Source organism: Carassius carassius, chromosome 28 (genome assembly GCF_963082965.1).
Source record: "Carassius carassius chromosome 28, fCarCar2.1, whole genome shotgun sequence".
Taxonomy (NCBI): Eukaryota; Metazoa; Chordata; class Actinopteri; order Cypriniformes; family Cyprinidae; genus Carassius; species Carassius carassius.
The window spans coordinates 15,402,583-15,428,782 of record NC_081782.1 but is presented as its reverse complement, the minus strand read 5'-3'; the positions used below and the strand labels follow the sequence as shown (position 1 = coordinate 15,428,782).

The following is a 26,200-nucleotide window of genomic DNA, read 5'->3' as shown; positions in this document are numbered from 1 at the left end:
GATGAGGGAACACCCCACCCCGTGAGCCCACCTGCCACTGAGATGTGTGTGTGTGTGTGTGTGTGTGTGTGTGTGGAGGGGGATGTCAGATAATTGGGGCAATAAAATGAAAAAGAGGAGAAAAACTGGCTTGGTGGCTAACAGGGAGGAAGGATAGATAATGGAGGGAGAAAGATGCAAATGATTCAGGTCTCTTCAGGTTCAGATTTGATAAGGCTTTAAAAGAGATTCTCTTATCTAAAGACTCTTTCATTACCAGTTTAACCTGTTTGACTCATTTTATGTTTTGCCCATGATTTGATTAATTAAACAATGAGCATATTGCTAATATTATTGGTTCAGCCTTATAGGCACACAGAACTGTGAGGTGTAAAAAGCATGTCAAGACATGTAAAACCATTGGAAATTATGTTACGCTTGATGGTTTGTCACCTATGAAGTAATAAATAACGCCTGCCTAATAAGGAACATTCTCAGAATCTTGACTTGTTATGAGCAAACGTTCAGAGTTACCAATTCTTTAATGTTATTATAATGCAAAATTATCAAATATAATGTTATCTTAACAAAAAAATAAAATAAAATAATCTGAATTTTTTTTCAGAACTTAATAGGAACTTTAGCAAAATATTTAAACATTTATGTTAAGAGCTGTATACTGACTGTTTTAACAAATAAAACTAATAGTAGCTACTCAGGTATTGCTTAAAAATCCTTAGACTAATGCTTTCCAGCCTATCTATCTCCACGATTTCCATTGTTTGAGAGAATATTCAAATTTTCGCGGTCAGTTTGAAAAATTGCTGGGTGTGGAAAGAAAATTGCAGTTGAATGGCAAATGACTTTTACATGTTTTAAGTCAACATTTTGGCCAATTATATTGCGAGTTTAGTGTTTGAATTAGGTTAAATAAATCTAAATAATGTTGCAGCCACCTTGTTAGTTTTTCACCCTCTAAGAAGCATTTATTTTTCCAAGCTGGATTTCATATGAAAGCCACGTTGTCTTCCAGGACATCCAAATCAAACATTACGAAAACGATACTGTATAGTCAAGTAGAACCGCAGAGGATCTCAGATAAGATAAGGGATGTGTCATCAAATGTTTTCTAGTAGGTTAAATTAGTTTAGATTTAACACAGCGCAGGGGAGGGGCTTGAGGACGGACCTATAACCGCCCTGCAGGTCTTCAACAGATGTAACACGTGGGGAACAACCTAAAAAGTTTGAATTTACTGACGCATGCTGCTGCGTGCGTTGCGCTTTCCAGAACATTATCCAGCAAGGACGTGCTAACGCAAGGATATTATTTCTCGAGATTGAGAGACCCAGACTGCCGAATCATGTACCGGATCGCCCTTTTAACGTGTCTGCTCACCGTATCAATGATGAATCAAGGTAACAGAAAATTAAATTTCGATTTTAATTTTTTAATTTTAGAACGTTCGTTATTTTAGAACGTCTCTTCTGACATTTACAACGCGATAGACCAATGAAAGAACTGAGCAGTGTTACTTTTATAATCTGTGAATGATCAAACATGTTAATAAATTATATATAATGCATTTTAAACAGAAAACGCGCGCCACAGTCTCACTCGGAATTCTTTCCAAAGCCTTTAATTTGATGCAGTTATATTATGCTATCTTTATCGGGAAAAAAATATCAATTTACGACGGTTTTCTCCGTATAAAAGTAACATTTATTTTCAGAAACGCTCTTTGTCCCCGCCCCTTTCCTTTTACTACCTTTTGCTTGCACCTGTTTCGCTAGTGAATTTTTTTTATTATTATATTATGTTCAACCTTGATACTTTTGTTGTTAAAAGTAATTAATAATCGTTTTTAGCCTGTATCTTCATGCTTCTTTGTATATATTTTGTGTGTCTCTCTATGAGGTGATTTAAAATGCTGAGGCGATATGGTTTTCATAGCGCTTTATCGTAGCTTAAGTAGCACATTCGGGTAATGAAATAAAGGACACAAAAGCCCGTCTGGTAAACATCTGTTATTGGAATGGCACCAGCCAGTCTGTCAATGCAACTTTAAAAGAGACGCATTCACCTTTTGGGCCCGAACACCAAAAGTATAATGATAGTGTGATGTGCTGAAAAGATTGTTGGGTTGGAAGTCAAACTTAAACGTTGTTGTGATGAGTTACTGTCTTTGTCTTGTCCTCAGCTGTGAGAGACAAAGAGTGTAATTCTTTAAACCACTAGTGGACAAGTTTGATTTTATTAATTAAAATAAAAAGTAGCCTAGCTTATCTTAAAATATTTATACGTTGTATTAATGTTCAATGCAACTACTTTACTATCGTTCTAATGAGTCAGATTTGTCAGGCTTTAATGGTTATCCTGTGATTTGTAACATTCTTAGTAGATCACCTTGTTTAATTTATGCCTGTGTTTGTTTTCTAGATTGGCTTGAGAGCCAAACTGAGTTTACAGCTAGTAGTTTAGTGGGCATCTGTTTTTTGTTCTCTCAACACCCCTCCCCCAAAACACCATCTGCAATGTCACACCCAGTATTACTAGTTTAGCTGGTGGGCTTCTTTCTGTTTACTGCACACAAAAAAAAACAAACAAACCAAAAAAATCACTTCTCCGCCTGAGAAATCTGCACTTCAGTTGATGACCATTGTTTTGATTACAAATTTTGCCGTTAATGCTGGTCTGCATTTAGATTTATTTATAGTGAGAAACTGTCTCCATGCAACTTTTTATTTTTTGCTTTTGTTTCCCAGAAGTAATTTGCATATTGCCATTATTGTGAAATGTGCCATTGCTTGTTCCCTCCTTTATAGGAATATCCAAGAGTGACAATTTTACCCTGATTTCATAAATCTGGCTTGTAATCACGATTGGCTAATGGTATTGCTCACTGAGTAAATTTAGATTATGTAAAGAGATTTTTATTCGCGTTTTAGATATGAGACGGTCTTTTATTCAAAGGTGAATCATCCACTTAGATTTACATGTCTGCCCTGTTTTACCATCCAAATCTATTTTAAAGTCCCATTATAAAAGAAAGTAAATATAGCTCAACAAAAGACTGTTTGCTTAGATTAGAGGAACTGATTTGATTCATATGAGTCATCCATTCAGATATGTATTAATAGGCTTCCTTCAGTGAAAGTAATAATGTGGAAATATAAATACTATTGTTGTCCTCTAGCTTGTACTCTTCTCTCCTTTACCACAGAAGCACCTGTATTTCACAGTGGCCTTCATAGGAAGAAGTTTATCTGTCATCAGGCAAGACAAGAGAGCAATTGTCTTCTCTAAAGAAGGGAGACACATTGTTTTACAACAGGATAGGAGTGTGTGCTTAGCAGTGGCTCTCTTGACTTGCAGAAATGCATCTATTGAGATGCATGAAGTCCCCCATGGCTCTGCGTAACCTCCAGTGCACTTGCTTGGCTCCACCCTGAATTTTGGGACAAAAAGTCAGGTGGTTTCACCCTTGTTATTCGGCTTCTCCAAGACCTCCTCTGGACCCCCGCTGTCTGTATTGTTCAGCAGGTTTTCTTTAACTAATGCATTTATGATTGCGACATCTCCCACGGACTCTTCTCCATTTGTAATGAAATTCTGCTGTATACTCCCCATCGAGAAGCCGTTATCGCGCCCAACTCCTTTGCATGGCCTTCAGTTCAAAAAGACTTTGGGTTACCATATGAATTACTGCAGTGCATACTTCTGTTCCCATCACGCATTTCAATAGCACCAATAAGACTGAAGTTTTCAATTGTATGTACTGCAAGAGATGTGTCCAACCCTGTTGAGGTTGATGATGTGACTGCATTTGATTTGCAAATACTCCTGCCTCTGTCTGCTGTCTACAACCTGAAAACTAATATTTTGAGTGAGTAATTTTGTTAGAGAACATTTTTTGCAGTGCTTTGTTTTGATAGTAGCAGCTGTGAGAGGAAGCATCTGTACTGTATATGTTCAATTGAAGGCTCTTAATCCCACACTGTTTGTGCCGGGACTCAGGAAATGAAACAAGCCATTACAATAAAGCCGCCGCCTCACCCCTCCTCTCCCGCCTTCTCCCCCCCTTTCTCTTTCTTTATCTCGGGTAAGGTGAGGCCAGAGGCAGAATTCTAAATCATTTTTACTCCTGCCCCCTTACTTCTGCTTGTTTCTCCATGTGCACAAAAATCTCCCTTAAGGCTTAACCTGAAGGATTATTGCAGTCGTATTGTGATGTTTATTTTCCATTGCACAATGGAGTTCTCTGATCAGCGGTGGTTTCAGCCACATGTTCCACACTGTTTTTGGTTGCATTTCTCACCAGTGATGTTTGCGCACCGGTGCTCAATCAGTTAAATTGAAGCAGATCTAAAAGCAATTATGCATGCTGATTAATCAGTCAACCTCTTGTTTGATTCTTTGAAAGAAGTCAAATCAAGTTGTGATACTATTGTAAAATTCCAGAAATCTTATGATGCACCCAGAGGAGAACAAGCACAGGTTTTAAGAGTTGCTTCAAACAAGCAGACACGGGTGCTATGTTGAGCAGCAGAAGAATGCAGGTCAGAGTATGTTTTTTTTTTTAAACCTTGTTGTCATAAATGTCACATTGTGGTAAGTCACATTGTGGGTCTTGTATTTAATCTCCCTTAGCTGGATGCTTTGACAGTAGGTCTTCAGCAACAAGAAATACCTCAGAGTTCATACCTCACATGCAGACATCCTGTGCATTAATTTGTTTATTTTACTCTATAGCTGTCTCTTTAGTTTCTGACACTGGAATTTGACAGCCTTTATGGAAGCTAGACCTTATACAAAGACTTCAAAAAAAGTTATGACAGAGGTCCTGTAGAAACACAGTAGGGTATTTCTTTATTGCATGCTAGCGCAGTGAAAATGGAGATTGTATGCATTGAGGTATTCATTTGTGTTTCTGTTTGCAATGATTGCCTGGCTTTATTTTTTGTCCCTTGTGAATTATTAGATTTGTACCAGTTTGTTTTTAAGTGGACCGTTTGAATGTTTTGTCATTTCCTGATTATAAGTCTGTTTATCAGTTAAAAAGCAGTTTGTCAACAGCAAACTTTTGTACAGTATATCAGCATGAGCATCAGTTGATGCCAGTAAGCCGTTAAGGTTTAAAACCATGTTTTAGTTTCCCGCCCAAATACCTCTATAAAGTAAACATGGGAAGTCAACATATTTACTTGCTTAGCTACAGATTTCTGGTACTATTGTGAATGATTTGGTGCATGTTATTCCAAAGAAAAAGTCTGTTTGCATTAGGGCTGTAGCTATCGAATATTTTAGTAATCGAGTATTCTACCAAAAATTCCATCGATTAATCGAGTAATCTGATAAAATGTGTTTTTGCTTAATTAAAGTGCAATATTAATTATGCAAGAGAAAATAAGACTCCTGGGTCTCTTAAAATTAACAACTAAGTTTCCTTTTTTAGAAAAAAATATTTTTATTTTTTAAATGCATAGAATGCAATGCAATGCATACATCAAAAATAAACATTTAATTATTACCCATCGTTTCTCTGTCTGTACTTGTACTGTGAACAATGACAATAAAGTTGACAGATGAATTAAGTGCATTTAAGTGCCATTCAGTTGGGGTTTTAAATAAAGCATTTTCTGAGATGCACATTAAACACATACAACATTAATTTAATTTATCTTTTAATTATTGAAAATTAACTTAACTTTTTTGTAAACAAAGGGGATTTACTATTAAAAATAAAACATGGAAGAAATGTTGTGCGATTAAACCTTAAAAAAAATAATGTTGGAATTTTTTTTTTTTGTAGTAGGCTATGTATTCTGCTGAACAATAGTCTTTAACCGGACTTTTATTTTGACGGGTTGACGTACCTTTACAGTTCTGTGTATGTGATGTGTCGCTAGTTTTACTCAAATCAAATGGTCAAATGCTCATGAAGTGACTGTCAGGGCAGTTCTGGAGATGTTGTTCGTGTGTTCAAGTCCTTATTTGGTGAGACAGCAGACGCTGAAATCACCGGAGCGTCACGCGCGCTTCCGTGTGTTTAATGAATGAAGACGCGCTTCTGCTCCATTCATTCACACAGACACGCAGAACATGCAGGATTCATATTTAAATTGTCTGTTCCGGCTTAATATTTACAGATATTAGTCCATATCGGGATTTGATGTAAGTGCAATGACCTATTTTTGATGAATTCATTCAAAATTTGGCAAATTCGGTTTTTATGACTGGATTCCGCGATTCCGTCCATGTTTTCTGCATTCTGCAGCCCTAGTTTGCATTTTATAATATTGTATTTACTAACTTTCTCTCCCCACTGAAACGACTTCATATATCTGATGATGTCACAGATTGAATATATTTATATATATATTATATATATATATATATATATAATTTATTATTATTTTTTTTTAATTACTGATTAACATGGCGGATAACAGCAGCTCTTTTTTTACACCAATATAATACTACTTACAGAACTTCTGGTAAGCCAGTTTCAATTCTCATATCTGGCACACTGCCTTTGTCTTGTCCTCACTCAATTTAAAGTGCAACACAGCTGAGGTCTTCGGGATTTTTGTCTTCTCTTCCAGATGAACTGAATCATGACGTTCAACGATAGTGGAAAAGCGTTCAGCCTAGGGCTGGGATAAACGATTATTTTTTAAATGATTAATCTAGCGATTATTTTTTCGATGCATCGATTAATCTAACGATTAATTTTTTCAGACCGATTCGATTTCGATTATCTCCCCATTAATTGACTACTAACAATTTATACATGTTGATTTACATATCTGAATGAAAAAAACATTGCAATTTATTAGTGATGCACCGAAATGAAAATTCTGCGCCGAAACCGAAAATTTAGGATGCACTTGGCCGAAAACCGAAACTGAAGCCGAAAATGGCTTCTTTTATAAACGTATATATATATTGCTTGGATTTAATGGATCTGAATTGAAAAATCACAATATAATAATCAAACTTTTATTAACAGTTACATAACAAAACATAAAATATTTTTTACAAAAAATATAAATAATAATTATTCTTCAAGTTTTATGTTCCATCAAATAAAATAGTTTTTTAAAAATTGTGCAAAAAAATCCACAATTTTGGAGATTTTTGCAGAATAAATGTTACATATTGCAACTTTGGTGTCCTCTCGTATAGGGCTGTCACTTTTGTGAAAAATAAAATCCTGTTCGATTTGAGACCTAGGCAAAGTGTTCATTGAATCGTTAGTAAATTGCCTATATTTGGCGTTGATCCGTTTTTTAAACGCCAAATATAGGCAAATCCACATACAACTAAACATGCATTAGGGCGAACGTAAAGAGGGCGCTTGAGACGCGCACTAGTCAGCAATGTGGACTGCCATAACATCAATGAAAAACATTACTGAAGGCTACATTGATATTATGCACTAATAGGCTCTGTGTGTGTGTGTGTGTGTGTGTGTGTGTGTCAGAACCTGCCGTTGCTGTGTGACGCGCATTCGCTGCGAGCGTATAGTGACGAGCTGGACGCGCTCCGAGAGAAGGCTGTTAAAATCGATTCCCTATTTTCGTTTTCGAAACTTGTGTTGGTTGGTCCGATCGATTGTGCAGCTTTTGTGACAAGCTTTTTTTGATTGTGACAGCCCTTTGAGATGCTTAATCTTTGATAGGCAGACGCGTGATAACAGCTCGACCGTGAGTGAAACCTCGCTTGCGCACGGATGGGAGGGGCGGGTGACATTCATTTTAGGTTTACGTTTTCGGCTGTTTTTTTTATTTCGGCCCGAAACCGATAATGCCATTTCGGCCGAAAGTTTTCGGCGGCCGAAATTTCGGTGCACCCCTACAATTTATGTTTATTGCTCTTAAAATTACAAAATAAAAGACTGACTAAGAATGCATTACTTTGCACTTGTATAGAGATGGCATTCAATAAAACCTTGAAGCCTTGAAAACACATAGCTTACTGAAACAAGCTTACTGAATACATAGGGCCTAGCTTACTGAAAAAAAGTTCTTTTTTCAGATGAAAATAACAACAACTTGATGTCTAGCATTCAATAAAAAAGGTCACCCAAAATATTTGTTTAGAGCAATTGAAAGAATACAGTAACCGATGTAAACTTGAGGGCTTTAAGGTAATACAGAGAGTGCTTTTTCAAAAAAAACAAAAAAAAAAAAACAGTGGGAGCCAGCAGCCTGTCATGGAGGAAAATAAAATCTCTGAATGCTCCACGTGAAACTTTGGCGTTCCGCCCTTTTTCTATCGTGTCTAATGATTTTGGTTAATATGCACGAGGGAGAGAGAGAGAGCGCAAGACAGCGCTCGTGTAGTTTAAAGACTGTGAGTGCGCGTGAAACTTGGGTGTTTCGCCCTTTTTCTATCGTGTTTAATGATTTTGATTCATATGCACAAGGGAGAGAGAGAGCAAGAAGCGCTCGTGTTGTTTGAAGACTGTGAGTGGGCGCGCGCAGCCGGGGCTCTCTCTCGTACGCGTCGTCAGGCACCGCAGTCATTCTATTCTACATCACTCACCAATCAAATAAGGCTTTGACAGCCGTCCAAAAAAAAGATCAATGCAGAAAAACCCCTGGATTGGTTCTATAACGTTGGACAGAATGTTGATCCGGCCATCGCGTATATTCAGCGCACATTAGGTAAACGTTTTGCAAACAGTTTTTAGAGAAATAAAAACAGGTCGACGAATCGATGCGCATATTTTGCGTCTACGTGTTTTTTGCGTCAACGTCATCGATGACCTCGACGCGTTGTCCCAGCCCTAGTTCAGCCCAAACGGTTCTCTTTGCTTAACCGTGTCATTGAGTCAGCACGGATACGGTTTAAGTTTCCACTGTGAAGCTTATAAAGCAGCTCTTTGGAATGCAATACAAATGTGTCAGTCATTGCCTTGGTAATTCAGGTGTAAAAGAAATGGCGGTATGGACAATGATCAGTTATTCCTGACTTTGGGACTCCATTGACTTCTCCAAAGACCAAAATGTCTCAGACATTTTCTTTTATTTTAAATTGAACATAGAGTTACTGTTTACTACGCTTCCACATAACCAGGCAACAGAGTGGTGAAATCACGCACACGTACTCAGGTTGTCTAACCATGCTGAGAATTACGGGCCGTGAACTGTTTGTAATCATGCCGCGATGTAGCAGGCTCACGTGGAAATACAACTGTAACCAGGGACGTGCGGTCAGGGTAGGCAGTGCCCACCAAAGGAAATGTTGACATTACATTTATTAATTCCAAGAGCTTTATTAATTCACCACATTATTAATTGCATTAATTTTATTCCAAATATTATTTTTTGTAACACAAATTTTCAGGAATACACATAATATACTATACATAATATATAATTTATATTATAATTGTTTATAATATAATTGCTAATTTAATTGTTTGCTCCTAAAAACCGTTGTTTCATGCAGGAAATTCAAAAGCCATGGCCATTGAGGCAGAGGTGAGCGGTGCCTCTTTGGTCCATAGAACGTAGTTTATGTAGATTTGCGCATGCACAGTCAGTTCTCATGCTGTCTTGAATTATCAACATTGAGGCAGAGACCGAGCTTGCTTCATGTCACGTGATCTACTCGCTCTCACTCAATCCGCGCGCTTCCCGAATACTAGCATCTAGTATACTTGCGTGTCGGTGTGTGCGCCTAGCAGTTTGTAGGAGCGAATAAGCTGTTTTTGTACTTTAAAGCTGTACTGCTGACTAGGGATGGGACGGTATGAAAATTTAATATCACGATTATAGTGACTAAAATTATCACGATTATCAATATTATCACGGTTTTGTTGAAACGAGATGAAAGTGTTCAAAAATAGTTGATGCTCACACTGAAAACATTTCAGCAAGTTTTATATTTAATAATCAACAAACAACTAATAAAACAAGCAACTCTATGCACTTAATTTAAAGAAAGATTAAATTCTGTGGCATTTCCTTCCTTACAATGAAAAGTGTAGAAGCATAGAAAAGCATAGAAAAGTCACTGACTTTCGCCATTCCTTCTCGAAAAAAAACAAAAAAAACATTGTGCGCTGCGCTTGCGTCAGACTGTTGCTGGCTGGACATGATTTAATAGTGAGTTATTAAAACCGCGATAATCAAACACGGTTTTAATGATAATTCATTTTTAAACGATATTACTAACCTTCAGCACATTTTATCACGGTTATCAATAAAACCGGTTATCGTCCCATCCCTACTGCTGACGCAATGTTTTCTGACTGTAGCCTGGTGCGCCGTCACCAGACCAAAAGTGTGTGTGTGTGTGTGTGTGTGTGCGCCGTGGCTGTCTGTGCGCGTTTGCGCATTTTGATGGAGTGACTAGGCTGCCGCGCCGCCTCCTTCTCTGTGTCCCGCACAAAACATTTGTTTGTTGTATAAGTCATAAGATAGATGTGTCCATTAATTTGATTATTATATTTGATTGTGCATTAGCCTCACATGACTGACTTTGCTGAATGCAGGCAGCAATCTGATGATGCCTAAAATGAACTTGGGTTGCTAAATTAACTGAATGAATATATGAACATATATTCCACACATTGATAGGTCACAGCCTACCCATGACAAGATTTCACCGCACGTTACTGACTGTAACCGTACATGACAGTCCTTGGATCCATTCGGCCTGATAGTAAAAAAAAAAGCATATATATTTAAGCGCGAATGAAGAAAAACTTAAAATTGAATGCCAACCCACCGAACGAAAATCCGAATAAATTAATATTCTGATCCAGCCCTAATCTGAGCAAATTCTGATCAATCCTAAATCAGTGCGTAAAAAGATTCCAAAAGTAAAGGGGGTTGCAATTTGCGCTGAATTTAAAAACAAACATCTTCCAGTTCAAAAGTCAGTTGCTTAATGACCCCCACTATAACGTGACGAGTGATAACTCATGCTTATAGTGAAAAAGGCTGGTGCTTTGATTGTGTTTCTTTGGAAATATTTCCTTTTCACCGCACTTCAGTCTCTTTCCCATAATCCTTTGACGGCATAACTTTGAAGTTGGCTTTAGAAAAGGAGAATAAACTTATCTTTAGTTTTCTTTCTTTTGTGGGAAGTTTGATGTCATCTGCTTTGAGCTGGCAAGCCTGCACAAGTCACAGTGAAACACAACCGCACCTGTCCCAGATGTCTGTGCTCTCTGTCAACATGAGAGCCAGACCTGGTGGCTTAATTAGGGTATTGTGGCTTCCAGTTCCCGAGAATGCGGGTCAGTTAAACTTATACGTTGTGGATGTGAACGTGGATGACTTTCATCTAAAGGCGGTCTTTTCTTAGCCAGCAGCTAATAGGATCATGTCCTCTCTAATATACAATTGGAAAAAAAATACTGCTCTGTCTGGTTGTCCATCAACAAATACCATTATTCCATTCAAGTAATGGTTTAAAATGTCTCTTTTAGTAAGTTCATTCAAAGTCTACAGCATATAAATTGCATTTAAGCTCTATTTTTAAGGTAGATTTCTGCAGATGTAGGCCCCTAGGCTGTAGGGAGCATGAAGCAGGAGATGGTTAAGAGCCCTCGTGACCTTTTTTACAGACCTGGCCAGTCCCTGAACTAACTGGAATGTGAAACGGATCTGCTCTTTTGTATCACAGCATCACAGTGGAGAGAGAGCGAGAGAAAGAAGAGAGAACCAGCTCATTAGTAGTGACATACTATCATGTCAGAGATTTTTAAACCCAACATAATTCATGAGAGTTAATCACTCAGATAGCAAAGGCCTTGAGCTTGTACTCCCTAAGTTCGGTCTATTTTTTGTTGTTTCGCTTCCTGCAGAAGGGAGTTAACCATTGCATGGCACACCCTCCAGCCGTGCTTTCTGAAATCAATATTTGCTCTGCTTTTGTTTACACAGCCAAAGGTGGTCTGTATACAGGGCTGAATTGTTATGGGCCCTCTAACAACGTGGGAGGCGGCCCTTTCAGAGCCCAGCCCGGAGAAAGAGCTTATTTAACTCAATACAAGCTCACTGACCTCTGTGTTTTGGCACCAAATTTGATTGGTATCTCAGTGGGTGCAAGCAAACGCTGATGCTATGAGCACAAGGGGCCCTACAGGATCCTGTGGAATGCAAATGCCCGGGGCCCCGAGGCATCTGGGAGCAAGAAGACTGGTTTTGGAAGAGATAAAGGCACTGTCTCTGTCTGTGCAAAAATATGAGCCACCTCAGTGACTTGTAAAATGCTTTGAGAATATATGTTCAACAGAACGACTTTGATGTTAGGAATGTTGTTAATCAAAGGCCACACGAAGGTTTTGAGTCTAATTGCTTGAACATAAATTGGAAAGATCTAAAGTCAAGACTCTTTGACTGCCACAACATGCTCATTAGTTTTACATTCGAAAGTGTCTGTTCATTTTACACAGTGTATCATGCATATCTAACTACGTTTATGCCTTGGTTAACTGATAACCTGGATTAACTTAAGGACTTGGTGCAACAGTTTTGACCTATATTTCATAATTGTTACCAGGTTGTAAGTCAACAATGTGACACTTTCTTATTTGTGCCATCTATAATTTATTCAAAAATGCATGAATGCAGTTCACACATACATAAGCATGTTTTAATATCTAAATTAAAATTAATTTAAACAGTTTTTGGGGGCATAAAGTTAAAAGGTTTTGATGTCATACTTTGCTGTAATTAGTAGTATAATTAAAGGACTTGGAACTTTTTTGGAGAAAAATTAAACTGATTACTGAATTAAATTATTATTTATTAATTAAAAATATTATTTAAAGTCATGTGATCTAACGAATATGCAAAATTGAGAAAAAAAGACCTTTTTTATGAGAAGCTAAGGTTAATTCTTTCTGATTGTAAATTAATATAATATTTTAAAAGTAAAAAAAAAAAAAAAAAAAGTATTCAAGGACTTTGGAAAATTATGGTATTTTTACTTGATTACACCATGACATTTTTTTTTATTTTTTGAAAACCAACACAAAAACAAAAAATATATTTAAGAACTTTGCTAATATTATTACAGGCACTTAATTTCTGCAGCAGCAGCAGAATGAGCAGTCTGTCATAACCTTCAGCTAGTAAATTGATTTTGGGGTTAATGGACCTCCACGGAAGCTGCTTGACTGTATGTTGTTAATAGTTCTCTATTTAGTTTAATAGCTGCTCACGAATAGGGGGTCGTCGGTGAATCTTCTGGGTCAGTATTGAATCTGCTATGATCTGCTGTCAGACACAGACATTCTTTATGGTCCCCAGGGGCCCCTGCAATCAAATACATAATTTAGAACTTAATGGATGTGATTTTTGAGTGCACTTATCACTTATGAGTCCAACCTGCTTGCTGAGTTTTGTTTTGAGAGCAATTTCAGGCCCATCGTAGACTTAATTTATGGCATTTTCAAGGAAGCCTAATGGCGCTTGCATGTTGGAGTGAGTAAAGGAGGACATTTGGTGTAATAAAGCAGGCTCCAAATCAATTTCTGGGATGTCTCTGTTTCCGGGATATTCACCTTGATGGTGGACTGTCCTCATCGGACACAGTCACTTGCCCGACTCATCCTCAGGTTAATGGTTTGCGAACATCCTCTCAGCATGTGAGAGACGTTTTGAAGCAATTCACCCATTTTACTCTTTTGAGCCTTCTGTGGCATTAAGTTTGTCTGCTAAAAAAAGTAAGTTATTGAAATATAATGTATGGTTCATAAGTCTGAAGTAGTGGTCGACTGATATGTGTGTTTTTGACTGCCGATATCTTGGAAAGCAGGGGGCCGATATAATGCCGATGTGTGTTTTTTTTTTTTTTTTTTTTTTTTTTTTTTTTTTACATTTATTATTCATAGTTTAAAAGCCTTAAATTCGCATGGACCGACCGTCACACAGAAAACACGTGATCTTGCTACACATACACACTTCACAAGATCTCACAGCTGGATTCGAATAAGTTCGCAAGGTTTGTGAAATTAAATGTTCATTAGTCATTCAAAGATTTGTTTAAATTATATAAATGCGTATTTGCTTAATGCTGAAGGCAATCAAGAAAGTATTATAATGTTTGCTTTTCTATTACTAATAGGACTAACATAAAAGCAGTCGTTATAATACTTTCTGTATACATTAATTCCGTTGTTTAACCATTCTATCTGACTATTAGACAGACTTTGATGACAAAATAAAAGTCCCGCCTCGAACACATCGGCCAAGCAGAAAAACTTATCAGCTATTAACCCAAATATCGGCCGATATATCGGTCGACCACTAGTCTGAAGCCACTATTAAATTAGTTTCACTTTAATGATATTTTTTCTCATCATAAATTGTACACATTTAGCTATATTGTTTTATTATTATTATTTAATAGATTTTTTCCTTTAATTATATTTTCAGCAGAACAATCTCAATTTCAGATTAACATTTATTTTTATATAATTAGTTTTTTTTTACATTATCAAGTCCTAAGACTTTTACAGGTTTAAATTAGATTAGAAATTTTCTATTGTCAGTATTGTGGTCTTAGCCCAACAAAAGACCGTCATCACTGTTTCACTACAGAGCACTGAACTCAAGAGTGTGAAAACAATTGAAAACTCTGTAGTCCATATGCTTTCAGCAAATGGTCTGGTAGCTCGCCGCAGGGCAGGCTGTAGGACGTGATGTTTCCCATCAAGAGTGTTTCCAGTAGAGAGTTTTAACAGGTGCATGAAGAAGCTTCTGCATCAGCACCTGTTCAGGAAACAGAGAGAAGATGCATGAGGGGGTTGGGAGGGCAGTGTCATTTGTTTACTTCACCTGGTGCTGGTTTGGAAGCTCTGAGGGCTCTCTGACACCCGATCCTTTTCTCTTTTAGGATGTCAGCCAGCATCCGTTTGCTTTTTTCGCTACTACTAATGCTCCAGTATCACCAGCAAGACAACGTGTTATAAATCATGTGAGAAACAGACAGCTGCTAAACAGAAATCTTATGGGGTAGATCCTCCAGTTGGGTCCAGATATATTCTATTACATTAAGGAATAATATACAGCCAGTTGGTCTCAAAATTATTGTTCATAAGGCTCTAGTTATATTCTGAAGGGGTTTACTTTTGGTGTTAATGGCCACATACGTACATTTTCTCTCCAAATATGGCTACTTGCCAAATAAAAAAATATATATAAATGGAAACGTTGTTGTTTTTTTTATTTTTTTTATTTTATTTATTTTGTGAGGGGCAAAGTGGTTCAAGTGTTACCACTACAGCTGCAAAACTTTAGTGCAAAAATATTTCAAACTGATCTATCTACTAAATGAAGGTTGTTAATGTTATTGTGAATGCTTCATCCGTCTTTTTATTTATTTATTATTATTTAGTTTTCCCAAGAATTTTTATAATAATGATCCATGTTGTTAGCATGTAAGTTAACTTCAAAAATAACAGTCCAGGTGATGTGAAGTAGATTAGTAGTATATCAGTTATTAGCATTCTTTTGAGCTTGAATGTTTTCCCTTTTGTAAATGTGAGTTCAATTTTATGACTGGTCCGTACAGGTAAAGGGCTATTAGCAGGACCATGCGTCACTGAACAATGAGACAGAAATTTATCTTAGCATAATAATGAAGCTAATACCTGTGCGGCCACAGGCTGCAGTGAGCTTTGGCTATAAGCACATTCTGTTCTCTCCCAGTGGGCTCATCTGACCCTTAATAACCCTGTACACTGAGAAGTGTTTTTAGTATGCATTTTGTTTTTCTGGACACGAGATAGATTACCTATAAAGAAAGAAGTTGCTACAGATTAATTTGGGTTTTACGAAAAAACTATAAAAGAGAAATTAAACTGTTGTACTCTGCAGTAATGCTAAAAAAGATCTGAGTAGTGAAATCACTCAACTAAAACAAATAAATTTAAAGCAAGATTGCATTAATGTAAAAAAATAAATTGACATGCACGCAATATTACTAACACTTAAAATGAATCCTGAAAATATAACGGCTACTTCAAAATATGATTAAATCCTGTAATAGTATATTAAAAGTAAAATAACTTTTTGGAGATTAATTTTTATGAATACAAAATGCTAGAATGAAACTGAATAAACAAGCTTTCCATTGATGCCTGGTTTGTTAGTATAGGACGATATTTGGCCGAGATGCAACTATTTCAAAATCTGGAATCTGAGGGTGCAAAAAAATCTAAATATTGAGAAAATCGCCTTTAAAGTTGTCCAAATGAGGTTCTTGGCAAAGTTTTGATATGTTTACAGTAGGAAATTAAAAAAATTATTTTGTAGAACATGATTTTTATTTAATATCCTATTGTTTTTTGGCATTAAAAAAAAAAATATATATAATTTTGACCCATACAATGTATTTTTGGCTTTTGTTACAAATTTAACCCAGCGACTTAAGACTGGTTTTGTGGTCCAGAGTCACTAATAATCACTTTTAGGAGTGCCAGCTAATCTTTTTTTTCCCCATTAAACGTGTCACAACAACCACAGATTCCAGTTTTTAAATCAGAAATAAGTTGGTTCAGTCAAGCAATAATGTTTTTTTCTATATACGTTTTGGTGGAATTTTATCAAGTGTGTGGTTTTTGTCTCCGTCTTATCTTGCACTGATATTTTCAGTTGACAGTTATCCGTTCCAACTGTTGACGTCCTTTCTCAGAAGTACAGTTGTGAAACAACAACCAGTTTAACTGGCTTTGGTGTTTGTCTAGAAATTGGATTCAGAGCCTTTCCAATTTTAAAATATTTAGTTTTTTAGGTGAAGCTCACTTCAAATTTATGTGTAATAAAAACCATATGAATCATGATTGAAATCATGAAAGTAGCTTTGGCATCAAACATTTGAATTTTTTTTTTTTTCTCCCTGAACGAACCTATTAGAAATTTAGCTTTGAAAATTGTATGAAAGGGTTTAAGCTTCATTACCTGTCTGTATCATTAAATTGTATCACAAATACTATATTTCTTTTAGTACTGTATTTAGTGACTGTTTGTCAGTGAAGTACAGACCCTGTGAGTGAGTGCTTTGAAAATTTGATTATCAAATCAGCCAGGCAGAATTGATGATTCAAATAATATTAAAATATTGAGGGTCAGAATAAAAGGCTTCTCCAAACACCCTCTCAAGTTTCAATCAAAAAATGTAAATGCAAAAATCAAACCTATAAAAAATGTAATGAGAATGTGATTGTACACGTTTACTTCATGCCTTGTCTGCTTACTATGTATCTTACGTTAACTTTACAGGATGTTTTCACAAACACATTGTATTTACATGTCTTTTATTGTGCGTTTTAGTGAGTGGTTTGGAAACGGTCACCGGCAAGTATGCAGACACCGTTGAAATCCCATGCAACAACGGGCGTGTCGTGGAAACAGAAGTCACATTTGTTAAATGGAAATATGTAAGTTTGAGATTCACTAATTTTCTCTCATTTAAGTGTCACGGTGTGTAATTTTTCCAGATTCTTAAAAAACCAAATAGCAACTATTTCCAAACAGGTTTCCCTAATACTACTGCCACTTCACCCACTGCTATTGTTCAGACAAACTACTCCAATTCCTAGCTACATTTATTCTGTTGGCTAAACCGTTCTGCAAGCACTAAAGAACCACAGTGTTTACACCTAATAACAGGAATGTCAGCATATGAATGGTGTACTTGTACCATTCTCTATCAAACTTTTTGTTTGCTCACTAGGACAAAGATGGCAACATCTTGGTGAAACATCGGGATCAGAATGCCACTGTTTCCAGCGACGTGAATTACAAGAACAGAGTCGGTATCAAAAAAGATTTCAGCCTCGTCATCACACAAGTGTCCATGGCCGATCAGAGAACCTTCACCTGCATGGTGGTGGGGACTGAAGACATTTTAGAGTATCCTGTTCAACTGGCTGTTTACAGTGAGTATCATACACAGTAGCACTGACCAGAAATCTAGAATGCTTTAATATTTCTAAAGACAATAATTCTAATAATGGTACTTAAACAGTACAGTATTTTTTAATTGCTTTGACACAGTCTGTATTGTTAAAAGCACTATATAAAGATGACTGGACTGGACTTAAAATGGTTATATTGTATGCTTTTATGAACTACTGTGTCCAACAAATTTTCCTTTTGTTTGCAGAGGTTCCATCACAACCTCAGATTACAAACCTGACGACTGTGATGGCAATCGGCAAATTAACTACGGTAGGTTGTGTAATCAAGTCCACAGATTACAAAATGGTTTATGGTTTATATATCACAAGCATTAAAAATTCAGTTAGAACACAAATATATTAACTTCTTAACTGAACTATATATGTTGAAATGCAGTGCTTTGGAATTCCTTTTTTAATATTTGCATTAATAACCAATTTTCTTGTTCGTAACTGTTTAGTGTTTTGATTTTTGTCTCATCAGTTGGCGCAGTGTCGTTCTGAAGGTGCCAATCCAGCTGCTAACATCACATGGTTCAAGAATAAAACTCCTCTTATGACTGATGGAGCAGGTAGAGTAAAATATGGCGCAAATGAGTTATTCACACTTAAATATTTGCCAAAATATATGCAATTCTCACTACATTCCAAACCTATATGGCACAAAAAGGAAAACATTTGAAGACTATTTTCAATGCTCTTTTCCATGCAATTACAATAAATGGTAATGACACTTTAAAACTTACAAAAAGATGAAAAAGCACCATATTAATATCATAAAAGTGGCTCAGAACTTGTTCTAATGAGAGAAGAAAGTCATATGGGTTTGCAGCATGAGTTAGTTTCAAATGATCAAAGAGTAGTATTTTGTTTGTCTTTATTAATGTATGTCTTTTTTTATTATTTTTTCTTACAGCCATTAAAATCACCACAAATGTGGTTGTTGATAAAGAGACAGGACTGTCCACAACATCTTCTACCCTGGAGTATACAGCAGTGAAGGGAGACATTGATGCCAAGTTCACCTGTCAGGTTCAACACATCAAGTCTGCTAACGTGGATTCCTCACCTCTGGTCTTCACTGTGAACTGTAAGTTCTTCTTATACTGCCTATACAAAGTTTTGCTTAATATTATTCCTATATGGTCCATTTTAGCAAGTTTGTAATCTTAATGCTGCTACATTTTCTTCCATAATTCAGTCCAAACAGTGTCGTTGAGCACAAATACATTCAAAACTGAAGTGGTTAATGGTCTAATGTTGAGCATAATTCACAGGACTATTCAGAATAACTCGCTTTCCATCTGAAGTAGCCATGAGAAAGAGGCCTTGTCAGAATCAAATGGCTCGTTGAATTTCGTCCAGATAAGATATGTAATTTGGCCTTGCTGGAGCAGGGCGTTTAGATTTTGAATGGGGCTTTGTCTTGCCTCTGGCTGTTATAGTGAAGGTACTAGCCCCACTGCCAACTCTCAAAAAAAAAAAGCATTTCTCACCACGAGAGCACTCTCAAAGCCTCAACTCTTGAGCTGAAGGGCCTCTTGTGACTCATAAGGAGCTTTGCTGAAGTGCTCTTATCTGCATGGGCTCTGGCAGGGCTTGCCCTCTATGCTTTAAACATACCCTCTCTTCACAGACCCTACCGAGAAGGTCAATCTCCAAGTGGTGTCCCAGGGTCCTTTTAAGGAAGGAGACAACGTGACCCTCAAATGCACAGCAGATGGGAACCCTCCACCTTCTAGCTACAACTTCTACATCAACGTAAGTCTGCTCTGCAACTCTCAATTCCTTTAGCATAAGTCAGAATGTCTAAGGCTGCTTTTCTACTTAAACCACCTTTTTTATATCTGTAGGGTGAGAAAAAGACTGTGAACTCCAACACGTACACCTTGACCAATGTCACTCGGGAGGACACTAGAGAATACAAATGCTCACTAGTGGACCATGAGGATATTGTGGCTTCTGTAGCCGTCACAGTTGAATGTAAGGAAATACTTCTGCTGCAGTCTGTTGTTTGACCTCTTTTGGATTGACTAACATCTCTTTTTCTTTCCTCAAAGATCTTGATGTGGCCTTAAGCAGCATTGGTAAAATTGTTAAGAAACTTGGTGAGAGCCTTGAGATGATTGTAGATGTTGAAGCTTCAGGACCAACAGAAGTTTCTTGGAAGAAGGTAGAAAATAAGTGCCACCCAAAAAAAAAAAAAAAAAAAAGTTACCTTTTGGTAATTTCTAGTTATTAAAATGCTGAAACTCTCTTTTAGGGCAATGCCAAGCTGAATAGCCTGCCCAAGTTTGACAAATTGATGTACTCGGACTCTGGCGTGTATGAGTGTGTTGTTTCTATGGCTGACCTCAAGAAAACGCATAAATTTGAATTGGTAGTTGAAGGTAAGTTTGCAGCGCTCTTCGTATGTGATTTTAATTAAAGTTTAACTGTTTTTACGATTGAACACAGTCCAAAAAGACCAGACCACTGTAAATCAGAATAATGCCTTGGGAAAAGGTTTAGTTTTTGATGGCTAATTGCACAAGTGTTTATGCAGGTTCTCCAGTCATTAAGAACCTGATCAAGGAGCGTGGTATGGGCATGACCAAGGTCCTGAAATGTGTGGCTGAAGGCTTTCCAAAACCCACAGTACAGTGGAGTGTCAACGGCTCAAATGTAAGTCGAAACTATCATGCACGTCATTCTTATGAAGATTTGTCAGTGCCTGTTTATTAATGTTTTACATGCTCATCAATACTGCATTTATTTGATAACATAATTCCTGTTTTCCTTGTATTTTTTTAGTATCTTTTTAAGTTTTTTTTTTTTTTTGTACTTAAACCTAAAACTGAGCCTTCCATTAACCTTTTTTTTTAAAGCTTTTCTAAGCATATGGGCTCTTTTTCAATTCACTTTCCAGGGTTTCAATAGTAAAAGAACCTGAAAGGGTAAAACTCTTTTACAACCCGAATTCCGGAAAAGTTGGGACGTTTTTTAAATTTTAATAAAATGAAAACTAAAAGACTTTCAAATCACATGAGCCAATATTTTATTCACAATAGAACATAGATAACATAGTAAATGTTTAAACTGAGAAAGTTTACAATTTTATGCACAAAATGAGCTCATTTCAATTTTGATTTCTGCTACAGGTCTCAAAATAGTTGGGACGGGGCATGTTTACCAGGGTGTAGCATCTCCTTTTCTTTTCAAAACAGTTTGAAGACGTCTGGGCATTGAGGCTATGAGTTGCTGGAGTTTTGCTGTTGGAATTTGGTCCCATTCTTGCCTTATATAGATTTCCAGCTGCTGAAGAGTTCGTGGTCGTCTTTGACGTATTTTTCGTTTAATGATGCGCCAAATGTTCTCTATAGGTGAAAGATCTGGACTGCAGGCAGGCCAGGTTAGCACCCGGACTCTTCTACGACGAAGCCATGCTGTTGTTATAGCTGCAGTATGTGGTCTTGCATTGTCCTGCTGAAATAAACAAGGCCTTCCCTGAAATAGACGTTGTTTGGAGGGAAGCACATGTTGCTCTAAAACCTTTATATACCTTTCAGCATTCACAGAGCCTTCCAAAACATGCAAGCTGCCCATACCGTATGCACTTATGCACCCCCATACCATCAGAGATGCTGACTTTTGAACTGAACGCTGATAACATGCTGGAAGGTCTCCCTCCTCTTTAGCCCGGAGGACACAGTGTCCGTGATTTCCAACAAGAATGTCAAATTTGGACTCGTCTGACCATAAAACACTATTCCACTTTGAAATAGTCCATTTTAAATGAGCCTTTGCCCACAGGACACGACGGCGCTTCTGGACCATGTTCACATATGGCTTCCTTTTTGCATGATAGAGCTTTAGTTGGCATCTGCTGATGGCACGGCGGATTGTGTTTACCGACAGTGTTTTCTGAAAGTATTCCTGGGCCCATTTAGTAATGTCATTGACACAATCATGCCGATGAGTGATGCAGTGTCGTCTGAGAGCCCGAAGACCACGGGCATCCAATAAAGGTCTCCGGCCTTGTCCCTTACGCAGAGATTTCTCCAGTTTCTCTGAATCCTTTGATGATGTTATGCACTGTAGATGATGAGATTTGCAAAGCCTTTGCAATTTGACGATGAGGAACATTGTTTTTAAAGTTTTCCACAATTTTTTTACGCAGTATTTCACAGATTGGAGAGCCTCTTCCCATCTTTACTTCTGAGAGACTCTGCTTCTCTAAGACAAAGCTTTTATAGCTAATCATGTTACAGACCTGATATCAATTAACTTAATTAATCACTAGATGTTCTCCTAGCTGAATCTTTTCAAAACTGCTTGCTTTTTTAGCCATTTGTTGCCCCTGTGCCAACTTTTTTGAGACCTGTAGCAGGCATTAAATTTTAAATGAGCTAATTAAGTGGATAAAAGTGTAAAATTTCTCAGTTTAAACATTTGCTACGTTATCTATGTTCTATTGTGAATAAAATATTTGCTCATGTGATTTGAAATTCCTTTAGTTTTCATTTTATTAAAATTTAAAAAACGTCCCAACTTTTCCGGAATTCGGGTTGTATATCGATCAAGCCAGCAGCACATTTGAGCTGATAAAGATGTTCTCACAGCGACAACATGCATGTAGGTTGTTAAACAAAGCAGTTCAAGTACCCATTATCATTAAGCACTAGGATGAGGTCACTATTCAAACGCATAAGAGGACTAGTGTGCCTGAGCGGGTGTGTACAGAGGAAGCTATTACAAATGATGAGGCTTTTACAAACTTCGTGTATCATGTGGCTTTGTATTGGTACAAATGAGCTGAGCTGTCAGTGCGACTAGTCAGATGTTAGAAGTGCATTACCTCATTGCATGTGTCTCTTTGTCTAAGCACATGCCTCCTGAAAGAGAATCTACTTGTGCACAGAGCAATAGCACTCTCTAGTGGTGTTTATGATCTTTTACAAAAAAGCTTGTATTCAGTCAGCATATACCACATTATAATAGCCATAAATAAAGTAGTAATGTTTAAGTGTGATGTCATTTAATGGATGTCACATGCTGTAATTGCAGGATGAGAGTGTTTCTGAGCATGGCAAAGTCACATACAGCCTCACTATCGTTCCAAACGACAATCTCACTGTGTCCTGCACGGTCTCTAATGTCTTGGGCTCCGACATTAAGAGCATTAATGTGTCCTCACGTAAGTGTAACCTCTTTCCACTCTCTTATCTGACTTCTGAACTATGTATCACAGGATTTCTCTGTAAAGTTGTTTAGAAGCTAATAACAAAATCATTAAGACAAAACTGTTAAAGAACTAAATTTTTTTAGTTGCAAATGTGCTTAGCATCTGTAAAGATGAATTTATTAAATTCAAGTCCATCCCACAAAAATCATGTTTTTTGTTTTAAACTTTACTTTTCATCAAAACTAATAATTCTAACACTTTACAATAAGGTCATGTTAGTTCATGCATTAACTAAAATTACTCCTCGTTTTTTAACAGTATTTACTCTTATGATTGATAAAATACTGTTCATTGTTAATGTTAGCAGCACACATTTATTAATTGTAAAATAATAATAAAAAAGATACTTTTTAATTTAAGAAATGGTAGTCATGTTAAAAGTAATATTTAAGATTAATAAATGTTTTTTTTTTTCATGTTAACTGTTAAACGAATCCTAAATTGTTAATATAATATGTGTTGGCCTTAAAATGTAAACAAAAAAAAAATTCTAAGTAATAATTATAAGTTTTGTCTTAAGTGAATTGGTTGATGTTAACGTCTAAAACTCTTCTATCTTTATCTGAGCTCCCCTTCCCTTCTCCTCTTCTGTTCTGTTTGTCGGGATGCTGGTCTGTTCTCTGACTAACACATGCTTTCACTCTACATGACTGAAATCTTTCAGCTAACCCGGGACAAAAGTGTTTCATTATAAAACCAAGCACAACTGCAAGCCTCTGGATTCCCGTATTTACATGCATTGTGGTTTCATTTAGGGGTTATTTGAGAGAAAGTAAAAATTAACATGCAAATGTTTATGAATCAGTTATTAGAATATGTACACAAACAAACACACACACACACACACACACACACACACATATATTATATCTAGTATATACATGTATATAATTTCTCCAGTTCTGTATGCAATGGCCTTTTCATTCCATGAGAATTTAAAGCAAATGGAACTTAATATCATTTTATATCTGATTACAGTTGTTGAGGACGTGAAAATGGACAAACAAGGTAAGACTCTTGAGTTGTTATCTATGATCAGGTCTGGTCTTTGCACAGGAAGAGAGCATATGCCAAAACCCAGTGCCTTTTAGTCATCAATTTAATAAATGCTTTTTGAGAGTACACTAAAAAACACTCAAAGAAAGTAGCCGAGATGCCCAGCATCCTGACAAAGGATAGGCCCTCAGGGTCTCATTTGCTTTTGTTTAGTTATTGAATGGTTTAGGTTCTGAATGTTGTATCTGTGTTTCTCAAGCAGATCAGAAAGATGAGTACACTGACCAGACGATACTGGCTGTTGGCATAGTTGTTGGTCTGATGCTGGCGGTTCTGGCGATAGGAGTGGCCTACTGGCTGTATATGAAGAAATTCAGGTACTACTTGTACTACTTAGGTACTATCCACCTCTCATGAAACAGTGAAGTGAAGCATTCATCACGTTTTGCACATTTGCGCTGTGCTTATGCAATTCGAATTTGTTCAAAGTGGAATATTATGTAACCCTTAATCTGGATGTAGGGAAGGATCCTGGAAAACTGGAGAAAAGGAGGATGGATCTGCAGAAGAGAGTAAGAAGCTGGAGGAAATTCAAAGCCAAAAAGCTGACGTGTAATATCAAAGGAGCCGATCAGGGTGAGTCAAGATTTCTGAAACTAGCTTAATTCTTGTGAATAGTGTTTTTATATTTATTATGTACTGTCTGTATCTTGTCTTTCCTCAGGATTCATTTGAATGCAATCCCTTTTTCCACAAGAGAAGGAGTGAAAAATTGGGGAAATCTGTGAAAAAAATAATAATAATCAGAAGCTGTAATGGAGGACCTGAGTAGCTGTGTCAGTTACATCTCCACCATCTCTGTCTGTAACGTGTCTGTGCCTCCCCTATGCTGGGGATTTAATTAATAATGTAAAGTATGTGAATCTTTCGCATTGAGGATCAAGCCTGTTCAAAACCCTTTGTCTGTAAAGTGTTTGGATTTCATGTTTGAGGCCCTACTGTGTTTCGTTTTATTTTTATGTCCCAGCTATTTAGTTGATGCAAATTTGTGTTTGCAGTTCCACATGGTAGAAACACTGAGGCCTTTAGTATCTGTATGGGACTTTCCCTTTAGAATTACACGTAGTACCTAATCTGTGGCATGATATGAAGCATGATAGTCACGCTAATACTGAGCACTTGGCTAGTTTTCAGGTCTTAACAAGTCTGTAAGCAAAATTACATCCCGGTATTATACTTGTTGGGATTTAGAAGACCATTATTTACCAATATTTAGACTTTTATATGCAGTTTAATAAAGACTATGGCCTACAATTTGAAGTTAAAATATCTAAACGGTATAACCGACATAATTTGTAATTTCTGAATTAAGAAATTAATGCAGGGACCAATGCTTGTTTAATGAAAACCATGCCCTTTGCTTGGATTGTTTACCATTTTAAACCATTTAAAATTTGGTTGCCTTTTTTCAGGAAAGTGAAAAGCAGCTCTCAATGTATACTGACACTCACTCATTTCTCAGATTTTCGCCCGCTTCTGTATGTTCTTTGATGTTTCATTGTTTCGCCGCAGGATTGTATGTGATCTGGTTTAAGCATTGCTTGTAAATATGGTATACAATTTCTTTTAATTGTTTTAATGTTCTATTTATATTGTTGAGGCTTAGCTTAAATGCCAGTGTTTTGACATTACGTTAGCTAGTTTTAGTACATTTTCCTGAAAATATACCTCTTGCTGTTGAACGGTACTGTACAATTGATGGTGTTTACTTGCAGCTTTCAGTTTAATGCATCGTGGTTGCTGCATTTCCACACTTGAGTGCATATTACCTGCATTTCATCCACTGTCAAGACCAAAGAGGTTGAATGTGGTCGTGCAAGTATTGTACATACTGACCATTGTTTTGTACTCTTTGTTCAAATAAAACGTACATTTTTAGGAAAGAGTTAGGGTTTTTTTTTTCCTCAGTTACACTGTCATTTTACAATGTTTTTAAAAAGTTGCTTATGCTCACCAAAGCTGTATTTAATTGTTCAAGAATTCTATTTTATTTTAAAATGTTTTTTATT

At 36.8% G+C, this 26,200-nt stretch overlaps 1 protein-coding gene across 2 annotated transcripts; it reads left to right on the top strand.

Annotated features, from left to right (window-relative positions):
• Nucleotides 1–1,188: 1,188 nt before the first annotated feature.
• alcamb (activated leukocyte cell adhesion molecule b) lies at nt 1,189–26,074 on the top strand. Of its 2 annotated transcripts, none has more exons than XM_059514551.1 (16): nt 1,189–1,397; nt 17,283–17,389; nt 17,686–17,890; nt 18,118–18,182; nt 18,396–18,483; nt 18,828–19,001; nt 19,548–19,672; nt 19,765–19,894; nt 19,972–20,084; nt 20,175–20,301; nt 20,457–20,575; nt 22,958–23,087; nt 24,114–24,143; nt 24,391–24,508; nt 24,654–24,767; nt 24,856–26,074. In XM_059514551.1, the coding sequence occupies exons 1-15, from the start codon at nt 1,343–1,345 to the stop codon at nt 24,745–24,747; spliced, it is 1,680 nt and encodes a 559-aa protein (XP_059370534.1). In that variant the 5' UTR covers nt 1,189–1,342; the 3' UTR covers nt 24,748–24,767; nt 24,856–26,074. The 2 variants fall into 2 exon arrangements, with proteins under 2 accessions (XP_059370534.1, XP_059370535.1); XM_059514552.1 differs by having other exon boundaries at nt 1,190–1,397; nt 24,394–24,508.
• Nucleotides 26,075–26,200: the final 126 nt, after the last annotated feature.

What these genes read in the sequence shown, in the direction of transcription:
- alcamb (XM_059514551.1), top strand. Translation starts at nt 1,343, where the DNA reads ATGTACCGGATCGCCCTTTTAACGTGTCTGCTCACCGTATCAATGATG. An exon ending in TGTTCAACTGGCTGTTTACA is followed by an intron (nt 17,891 to 18,117) that starts GTGAGTATCATA and finishes TTTTGTTTGCAG; the next exon opens with AGGTTCCATCACAACCTCAG. An exon ending in ATTTGAATTGGTAGTTGAAG is followed by an intron (nt 20,302 to 20,456) that starts GTAAGTTTGCAG and finishes GTGTTTATGCAG; the next exon opens with GTTCTCCAGTCATTAAGAAC.